This window comes from Nematolebias whitei, chromosome 12 (assembly GCF_014905685.2).
Source record: "Nematolebias whitei isolate Nwh7 chromosome 12, NemWhi1, whole genome shotgun sequence".
NCBI lineage: Eukaryota > Metazoa > Chordata > Actinopteri > Cyprinodontiformes > Rivulidae > Nematolebias > Nematolebias whitei.
The window spans coordinates 37,358,999-37,370,122 of NC_056509.1; the positions used below are offsets into that span (position 1 = coordinate 37,358,999).

Sequence of the window (11,124 nt, forward strand, 5' to 3'; positions counted from 1 at the left end):
CATTTTTTTTTTTTTTTTACTTTTTAAATAAAACTTACACGTAGAATTTTTGCCCTGTCTGTTGAGCTGGTGTCTCATTGTTTACAGTAACGACCTGGATACCCAAAGGATTGTCGCAAATTTGTCCTGGGTATTCTCTCCTCAGGTCATCCATATCCTCCCAGTCACCAGTTTTATCAGGGGTATCTCGATTAAACCACTTGGTCCAGCATGCTTCAGGAGCAAAAATGAGCAAATTTAGAACAGTAGAGATCATGTTGAAATAGTCTATTTAAGCACTTTTAAACACCAGAAAGATTTAAAAGGCAGGTTTAAGGCTAAAAAAAATGTGTTAATGTTTTTTACCTTGATGACTTAGTCCCACATAGCCTGGTAAATGTAATAAATATGTAAGTTAGTGAATTTTTGCTGATTAAAAATAAAATATTAAACTGAATATTTTTTTTCTTTAGTTGCTGCGGTGAACATACCAAGTAGCAGAATTGCAGCAAATATAAGTTCAAGCTAGAAAAACAAATAAATAAACATATTTGTACTTATATGTATATATGTGTGCAAAGGTACAGTTCATCTTGTACAAATTAAGCAGTAAGATATTTTAAATGTATAACTTTTACCTTCTTGGTCATAATTGCAGAGTTCAGATGTAGATCTAAATAAACAAAAACAAAAAAAACAACAAATATACCATGTCCATTTTCAATACTTGTAGTTCAATATACAGTATGTAGCTTTAGGTTGGTCTTATTAAAGTTTTTTTTTTTTCGTTTTTTTTTTTGTAAATGTAAAAGCCAAAGTTTGTTTTTACCTCAGAAAGTGTGAAGCGTCTCAACCAGAGGGCCTGACAGTCCAATAAGTTGGTTGTGTTGGTCCTTTGCCTTTTATTGTAGTTAGCCTCACCCTGTGGCTTTATCTAAAAAATCAAACCAGAGAAGTGGACACCTACATTCTTTTGTAGTAATTTCATACTTGTTTTGTTGCATTTTTACAGACAAAAGAACCAGATTTACAACAGATTTTTTTTTAGTCTAGTACACTGAAAATTGTTTAGACTTGTGCAAGTGGTTTTTAAAAATTACCTTTTTATATTACCTTTTGGTTAATGGTCTACATACCAACAATATTAACTAATGTTTTTTTTTTTTTAACTTGCCACAAATCTATCAATCCATTTTACATACAGGCTTGCAGGAGGAGCTGGTGCCTATCACCATCAGGTGTATCATGACTGTGGAAACCTCCAGGTATGGTGCACCCTGAACACATCACACATTCACAAAAAGACCTACGACGCAGACAACTAGTCAAACTCTCAATAACACCAACAATACTTTAGTCACAAATTAACCTAACATGCTTTTTTGTGGTCTGAGTGTAAACTGGAGTAGCTTAGAAACTGCAGTCCTGCAAACTCCATATACATAAATGCCCAAGTCAACCCCCTGCTGGGTTATGTTTTTACTATGAGCATTAACCACTGCGCCACTGTGTCATCAAAACGCTACAAATGAAAAAAATATAAATAAAACAAAATACTTTTGTTAAAATATGGAAACTTTTTGGAAATATTGAGACACTTTTGTTTTTGGAATCAGTCATCATATGAGTTACGGTATAAACCTAAACAGCAAAGGGCAGAGTGACACCAGGAAGCAAACTACACTCAGTGACAGAAATTATGAGACAAACTGCAATAATTCCATTATGACTTTCTCTGTACAAAAAGACAACAGAGATCAAGTATCTCTCTAGGTTTTGACTGTTAACAGCTGGTTTGCAAACACAAATTGGAAGAAAATCTTTATAATTTCTCAAAGCACTTGCAAAATTTCTCAATTTCCTTCATGATTTTCTGAAGTACTCAGTCTTGTTGGTTAAGTTTTGAAAATGTTCAAAAATGTGCTAATGTTGGTTAAAAATATCTTCTATTCTTCTTACTTACTAGAAGCCACACTCAAGGACATGAGTAGATATCATAACGGGTTTTACTTGCAAGGGCAGACTTTCACTCTCAGGCTTACACAGCTGCACAAAAGTTCTACATTATTGGAATCGGGACACGAGAATCTTCACTGGGCAGTGTGCGAGAATTGTTTATATCTACGCTTATCAGCTGTCACAGCTCATAGAAAATGATGACCTCAGTCTCCCAGCTGTACATGCAGGATCAAATAAGCGCTACTCTTTGAGAGGGAAAAGAGTACTCTGGTAGCTCATACACATAGTTCAACATTAATTTAACACTAAAAATCTGTAAATCTTGACTAAAATCCCCCTGACAGCTACGTTTGTTTACACATGTACAGGAACTCTGGTTTGACAGAAAAATTCACCATCACACTTAAATCATTGTGGAGTGAGCTGGGTACATAATCATCATGTTAAACTATTTGTGAAGGGTGAAGGGGTCATGTCTCCCTCACATCTAAAAAAACATTTGTTTAGACACCACCACACACACACACACACACACACAGGTTTGTTTTGCTATCTTTGTGGGGCCTTTGCATTGACTTCCATTCATTTTTCATTCATTTCTATAGCCTAACAATGACCTTTATCCATAATCTAACCATTACCAGTACATACGTAACCCTAAACCTAACACATCCTCAATTCACACCTTAGTCCTAAACCTAGCCCCTAACCCACCAACGGGACTTCTTCTTATGGGGCCCGGGCTTTGGGCCCCATAAGGAGCAGTTGGTCCTCACATTGTAGTATAAGTTGGAAAAATGGGCCTCACAAAGTAGCATAAACAAGGACACACACACACACATTTGCCATCAATTATTAGTTCACCCAACACTGCTCTATTTCTTTGTGAATTAATCCATTTCACTTGATTAATAGGAGAATCAGAATCAACTTTACTGTCATTGTACAGTTAAGCGTAGCAAAAATACATTTCAGTGCAGCCATCCAACAAAGGTAGATGGACGTGCACGGAGTCTGCAGCTTAGTTGTGAAGTTCTGCTATTATCGCTTAGATAAGAAAAGGGAAGAAATACATGTGGAAAGAAGGTTTAAAAAAAAGACATCTCTCACACTGTGTCCTTGACGCACAGGGCACAGTGTAAGGTAGCAAAAAAATGACCTCAGTACCAAGCAACATAGATAGACAAAACATTTTGGGGGTGGGTGGGGACAAAGGCAGTGAGATTGTCTATGAATTCTACCAGAAAGTTCCATAGACCTGATAAAGATGACACAGTGTCTATCAGCTGGTTCAGCTCTGATAAGGGTCCACATATACTCTCGAAGGAGTGGGGCAGAGCTTCATGATTTACATATCCTTGAGAAGAAATTTGAACACTTTTTACTTTATCGCTGAAAGACTATTAGTGTCTCAACCCGGACTCATCTACTTGTCAAATTAAGGACTTTAAGGAACAGTACAAATGCCCATCTATCACCAACTCTGCTGGGCCACCTCAGAGTCTACCTGAACCACCTGCTCCTTGTGTCTTTGAGACGGTCTTGGAGGACACCTCGCACTCATCCTCTGAAGTGGTCTTGGAAGACGCCTCTCACTCATCCTCAAAGAGTATCCAGGAGGACACCTCTCACTCATCCTCCGAAAGGGTCCTGGAGGACTCCCCTCACTACTCCTCACCTTATGTGGGTTCTGAGTCACCTGTGGTTCCAGAGTCTCCTGAAGCCTTCACGTCTCCTGAGTCTCCTGTGGGCCCAGTGTCTCCTGTGGCCCCAGAGTCTCCTATGGGCCCAGAGCCTCTTGGCAACAAACCACCTCCATTTATCCCTGTGGGTTCCATGCCTCCTGAGGGTTCCATGCCTCCTGAGGATTACAAACTTCCCAAGGGTTCCACACCTCATGAGGGTGCCTTGCTCTTGGTGAGTTCCACACCTACCAAGGGTTCCACACCATATGAGGCTCCCACTAGGGGTTGAACGAGTATATAATTTCTAAACTCGACATTAACATAATAAAACCCGAGTAGAACTCGATTATTTGATGACGTCATAGATGTCAAGATACAAAAATAAATAAATAAATAAAACCGCAAAAAACGGTAATTATTTACTAAAAAAAAGACCAACAAAACATTGGGAGCGTATATTATGCTCCTACCATTTATCATACTGCAAATAAGTCACAGGAAAAACTAAACCATTAGTTATTATTATTATTAAACTGCAAACTTGAAGAAACGCAGCATGTCTAAAACGAAACTTAAACCGAAAGTGGTTCTGGTTTGGTGGATAGGACCCGGTGTTACACCATACTCTGTGACCTGCAACAGTGCAACACCGCCCCCTACGGTCATACGTGGTCACATAATATGACGTCACTACGGATACCCGATTTTACATTTTTAACATCGATAGATGTCCTAGCAATCGATGTGTAGATTACTCGAGTACTCTGTTAATGCCCTAGCTCCCACACTTCCTGTGGGTTCCTGACAACTCCAGAGGGTTCTATGCCTCACGAGGGTGCCACGCTAATTGTGAGTCCCATGCCTCCCAAGGGTTCCACACCTAGTGAAGGTCCAATACTTCCTTTGGGTTCCACACCGTTTTATGCTGCGTCCACAGCATTTCCTGAGGTGTCCACACTGCTTGAGGTGGCTATATCCTCTGATGTGGCTATGCCTCCTCATACCCCTGGGTTCTCCTCATCGTTATCTATAGCCCCCCTGGTCTCTGTGGCAGCTGCAGTTTCTCTGGTCTATGCAGCCTCTCTGGTCTCTGTGATGGCAGCAGTCTCTCTGTTCCCTGCATCATCTTTTCATTCAACCTTTTTTAGACAGGTTAATCCCATTGAGTCTCGGGGACTCATTTACAAGAGAGATCTGATTTCAACAAAGAGTGATGGCAACAGTGAACAACTCGACAACAATAAACAATCATAAAAAAGGCATACAGATATATATATTTTTTTTACAAATTAAAATAATATGGCAAAAAAGGACAAAGTAGCAGAAAACAGCGAAATTATAAGGCAAATGTAGAAAACTAAAAACAGGAACATGCCAGCATTGGTTCTTGCCAGAAGTCAAACAGATGCTTAAGCCACTTAGAGAGGTCAAGGTTGAGAGCTTCAGATTTTTATGTAAGATTTTCCAGGAAACAGGAGTGGAGTAGGAGAAGGCCCTTTTGCCAAGTTCAGAATGCAGTGAGGGGACACTGCATGTAATAATGTCCTGAGAGTGCACACTGTAGCTGCACTCATGCAGAAACATGTAGGAGGAGATGTATGAAGGCACCAGAGGGAGAGTGCGTGAAGTTAATGATGTCCAGTTAACCAGTGAATACAGGGTGCAGTGATGGGTACGGTAATCACAGCCAGTTATGAATCTTAGTGCACCGTGATAGACAGCATCCAGCATCTGCATGGTGCTTGTAGGAGCATTCATGTACAAAGTAAATAATCAATCAATCAACCTTTATTTATACAGGTAAATCCCATTGAGCCTCGAGGACTCATTTACAAGAGAGACCTGATTTCAACAAAGAAAGAAAGAAGGTTGGAAGATTGGTTGACACCAATGTTGTTGGTGTCAACATTTGTTTAGAACAAATGTTGACACCAACAGTTTAAAATAATATCACCGTAATCAATAGAGGGAAGGAAAGTAACAGTTACAAGGCGTTTCCTAGAATTCAGAGTTAGACAGGATCTGTTTCTGAAAAAGAAACCCAGTTCAACTTTTAGTTTCTTTACTAGGTTTTCCATGTGGTGTATAAAAGAGATGCGAGTTGACCAAGATACCCAGATATTTATAGGAATCAACAAACTCAATAGGGACACCATTTGAGGATAAAATCAGAGGAAGAACTGCTGGGACAGACTTCCTGGTTGAAAAAAGCATTATTTTGGTTTTATCGGCATTTAGGACAAGTTTGAGGCGGAACAAATCTGTCTGGATGATGTTGAATGCAGATTTCAAAAGCTGGAAAGCCTTATCAACTGTTTTAGCTCGACAATAAACAACTGTGTCATCAGCATAGAAATGTATGGATGCATCAGGGATGTTTTTGCCAGCATTACGCATGTAGATTGTAAAGAGGGTGGGTCCTAAGACTGAGTCTTGTGGTACACCATTGTTGACTGGTAAATAACTGGAGGAAGTACCATTATGTTGAACACATTGCCTCCGATCTGAAAGATAGTTCATAACCAACCAATGGTGTGATCTGAGAAACCAATTTCTGAGAGCTTATGACACAATATGTTATGATCAACAGTGTCAAAAGCTGTCAAAATCTCTGGTTTCATTGTTATCTTTAGCCTCCCTGGTCTCAGTGACAGCTTCAGTTTCTCTGGTCTCTACATCGTTTGCAGCCTCTCTGGTCTGTATGACAGCTGCAGTCTCTCAGGTCTACAGCTGCAGAATCCATGGTTCCCCTGTTCCTCTTTCCCCAGGCTTAGCCGTCATGACTTCTCAGGTTGTCCATTGCCATCAGCCGCCCACAGGACATGCTGCCACATGCTGGACTGCCCCCCGGCCACCCACCTGAACTCTCTCCCAATGAAGGACGGTCTCCTGGCTGTCTCCTTGAACTTTGGCCCCGTGATGGGCGGTCTCCCGGCCGTCCCATGAACTATGGTCCCGTTATGGGTGGGCTTCCGGCCGTCCCCCTGTACTATGATCCCATGATAGGCGGTCTCCTAGCTGTTCCCCTGAATTGTAGCCCCATGCTGGACCGCCTCCCGCCCGCCCACCTCTGCCCTGGCGATGGATGGCATGCCCTTTGTGCTCTCCATCCTCATGGCTCCCCTTCCTCCCACCCAAGTTTTGGGGTGTGTGTACTGGAGATGTCATGAGAAATCCTTGCTGGGGGTTGTGTGTGTGTGTGTGTGTGTGTGTGTGTGTGTGTGGGGGGGGGGGGGGGGGTACTATCAGGATGATGCCCTCTGGTGTGTGGCTGGTTCCTGCCCCTGTACTCCCTGGTGTCCCAGTCTAATAATTAGTCGTTATCTGTGTCACCTTTGTGTCCTATCCAGTTTTAGTCTCTGTATAAGTCTGCGTCTGTGTGTTATTAGTTGTCTAGGCATCGTCTTGTGAATCCTCCTGAGTCCCTAGTGTCTTCTCGTGATTTCTACATGCTTCTGGTTTATGTGAGTTCAGCTGCCACATCTGCTCTTTGATTTTGTTTATTAAAAGTGTTTTCATTTTACCAACTGGTCTCTGAGTCCTGCCTGCACAATTGTGTTCATCTCTAACACCCCCCCTCCCCCCGCCCCCATTGAAACATTTAGGCAAATAAAATTCAGACTTTATGGTTCTTTTATCTAATCAAGGTAATGTAAGTTTATTATAGTCTTGGAAGATTTGGTAAACATAATCAGAATATTTTGGGGGAAAAAAATAGTCGTTCTGAAAGATTGTAGAGTTTTCAAAACTAAAACTTGCTAATATATTTACTGAGATAAACATACTAAAACCCAATACTGCAAAAAAAAAAAAAAAAAAAAAAGTAAGACAACTTTAATAGAAAGGAGCATTTTGAAAAGGTACAGTTGTTTTTTTAATAGTTTTTGCAAATTTGGTAGTATAATTTATTATTTATTGTCTCTGTTTAGCTCAATACAATTCAATTAAATTCAATTCAGTTTATTTATATAGCGCCAAATCACAACAAAGTTGTCTCAGGCCACTTTACAGGAACATTCACAAACATAAAAGCCAATTAGTAAAGTTCTCTTTCTATATTTCATTTTATTTTTATTTTTTAATAGCAAGTCACCCCCCCCCCCCTACCACCACCACCACCACCCCCGTGGCTATTTTAGTTTTTACTTCAGTATGTTTGGCATGGTAAAAGGTTTGAAGTGCTTACATTCTTCAGTGGCAAATGTAAACACTGTTTTCTTGTGTTACCACAAACAAAAAATGTAAAGGAACCAGATGAGCCATGCTAGCTGCCCAACCCTGAACCTTGAAAGCTTTGTTTACATAAACAACAGTAATTTTATTAATATTACCTTGTTTTGTATATAATCTGCATGCCACAATAATTGATTTGTGGGATATTTTTTTTAGAATTTTTCTTGCATCAATAAAAATAAATACAGATAGAAAACAAAGAATATGGTCTGTAAACTTTTTGAAAACTGGTGAAATCAAAAATATATAAAATATAAAATACGACTAAACTGTACATGGTTCCAAAGTGTAAACAATAACATCAGTGGATCAGTACATGGAATTTATTGTATTTTATTAATTGTACAGAAAAATGTTACAGCCAAAATGCATGCAAAATTCAAAACAATTTTCTCAATAAATTCAAAAGTTAGACAGACTATAAGGCAACAAAATACTTTGCTCCAGTAAAAATTAATAATCATGTGAAAAGAACTGTATTTACTCTGAATTAGAATCAACAGATTTTTTTTTTCCACACATTGAACTGATATTTTGGTTACAACAGAATGACATATTTTTTTCTTTTTTGTTCAGTGCAAGAATATAAAATACACTGCTGTTCTACAGGTAATCAGCCACAACGCTTATTACAGACTTTAAAAAGCATTAAATCAACAATCAATGGAGAAACAAACAAAAAGATGTAAGCTTTTTGTTTCAAGTCACAATAATGTAACCAGTAACAAATCAATGGTTACAGACCATCACTTCAGACTGAATGTGTGTCTAACTGTCTAAGAGCTGATCCTATTAGTTTTCATGTGGGTTCATGTGGAATATTTGGGATGCAAAATGACCACCAGACAAGTCAGCTGGCAAATTTTATTTATATAGCACATTTTACAGGTCAGAAATCAAAGTGCTTTACAGAATATAAGAGATAAAACACAAATGATAAAAGATAAAAACACAAAAGATAAAACAGAAGGAAAGACAAAACAACATACATATGACATAAGGCAAAATAAAACGAATTAAAAGCCAATCTGAAAAAAAAAAAAAAAGTGTCCTGCTGGTTTTAAAAGAATCAAGAGAATCAAGGCAGTGCAAAGTCAGAGGCATCTCATTCCACAATCTGGTGGCCACAGCCCTAACAGCTATATCCCCTCTGGTCTTAAAATTAGTCCGTGGGACCATTAACAGTCTTTGACTGGGAGATCTGAGGCTGCGTGGGACTTGTCCACTCAGGGCTCTAAATGTAAGAACTAAAATGATAAAATTAATTCTTAAATGTACCGGTAGCCAATGTAAAGAGATTAAAACTGGCATTATGTGTTGGAAAAGACAGAAGCAAGGAAATGATGAGTTGTATCATACTGGACCGTGGTGAAAGGGCTGCTGAAAACAACAAGGGCCATTGAATTCAATGGGTGGTTTTTTTTTTGTTTTGTTTTTTTTCCTCTAACAGATAGAAAAGGAAATAATACTTTGTAATTCTTTGACTGCCGACTATGCACCTGGTAGATGGATGAACTCTAAATGCTGAAAAGAAGAGTCTTGATGTAACAATGAACCATTTATTTTAAAGCACAGTGCAACATTTCAGGAAAGTTGTCTGCAGTTACATTTGAAGTGACTAATATTTTTAAATCAATTACAAATAATACCATAAGGTGAGTAACTAGTGCACCCTAAAGAGGTTCTCTTACTAAACTGCTGAACTTTGTACCAAAAACAACATTCTATAATAGCACCCAATCTACATTACTGCTTTTATAAAGGAAATTATTTAAATCGCATTATGTTTTTGATTAAATAATTTAATTTTTTAAAATTTTTTAAACTATCAATTTCAGGATTGGTTTTTATTTTTCAGAGAATATAAAGCTCATGCTTTTAACTATGATCAAATACTAAATTAGTTTGATAAAACATTTTTAGAGTGTATAACATAAAGATAAAATTTTTCTGTTTTTTGCAGGAAAAAAAAATCAACTTTAATTTATATGTATTATTTTCTTTGTGAAGGATAGAACAGAAAAAAGAAACATTTGTTTCCCAAAATACTTTTATTTGCAGTTTATTTCCATACAGAAAGAAATTCTGAATGTAACAGAAGAGGCTCCTTTTATAATAAAATGACAAAAAGAGTAGCTTTAAAGTTTATATGTCATTGAAGGATAAAACATGTAAATGAAACAAGCAATACCACAGACAATTAAAGCCAAATCAGTATTTTTTTTTATTTTATTTTTTGTCCTGTGGTCAGTTGCAGCAGTCGTTTCAGCGTTCAGGAGTGCATGGGCACGAAAAGCTAATTTTGTAGTTGAAGCAGCGTCCAGACATCTGGTCGGCATTGCGGCAAACAAACCCTTTAGATGGACTGTAGCTGAAAAACATCAGATAGCGAGTCAGCAATACATTTTAGATGTCTAATGCTACATATTTAAAATAATACTACTAATGGTGTTTTTATATATATATATATTTAGGTGTATTACACAGTTTATAACACACACACACATACAACATTTTTTTTCTCCCAAATCAAATAATGTAATCAGTTGTTTAGTTTTTTAATTGTATCTTTTATTATCCAGTTCAAGAAATTTTATTTTAATGGTGAAATTCTGTTAAAATTATACCATTTGTGTAAACAACAGTTAGAAATGGAAAAACAGCTTTAAGTGGCTGTGTAAGGAGAGATTTAAGACATCAGTGCATCATTACAATCTGAAGATGGAAAACTGAGTTTGGTAGTTTATCAGTTGTTTTCTTTTTTCTTTCTTTTTTCTATTTTACATTTTATCGAAAACTTACATGTAGAAATGTTGCCCTGTCTGTTCAGCTGGGATCCCTTTGTCTACAGTAACGACCCTTAACTCTGTAGGAAAGAGACAAATCTGTCCTGGGTATTCTCTCCTCAGGTCGTCCATGTCCTCCCAGTCACCTGTTCCGCTGGAGTTGTCTCGATTAAACCACTTGGTCCAACATCCTGGAGGAGCACCTTAGTGACCAAAGATCATGTTGAAATAGTCCATATTTTTAAAATTTAAACACCAGAGAGATTTAAACAGCAGGTTTAAAGCTTTGAAAAAAATCCAGTGAATGTGTTTTACCTTGATGACTTGGTCCCACATAACCTGGAAAATGTAATAAACATTTTTGTTAATGATTATATGGAGACTGTAAAACTTTTAAAACTGAATCTTGATATTTTAGTTGCTGAAGTGAACATACCAAGCAGCAGAACTGCAGCAAATATAAGCTCCTAACAAATAAATAA

At 37.9% G+C, this 11,124-nt stretch overlaps 1 protein-coding gene across 1 annotated transcript in view; it reads right to left on the reverse strand.

The window, feature by feature from the left end:
- Positions 1-11,124, reverse strand: part of LOC119418262 (cartilage intermediate layer protein 1) — a 30,203-nt gene that overhangs the window by 464 nt on the left and 18,615 nt on the right. Inside the window, exons 2-4 of the mRNA XM_037685524.1 lie at positions 471-504; positions 346-369; positions 39-213 (exon numbers count right to left, since the gene is read on the reverse strand). Coding sequence (XP_037541452.1) covers positions 39-213; positions 346-369; positions 471-504 — 233 coding nt within the window. The remainder of the gene's footprint in view (positions 1-38; positions 214-345; positions 370-470; positions 505-11,124) is intronic.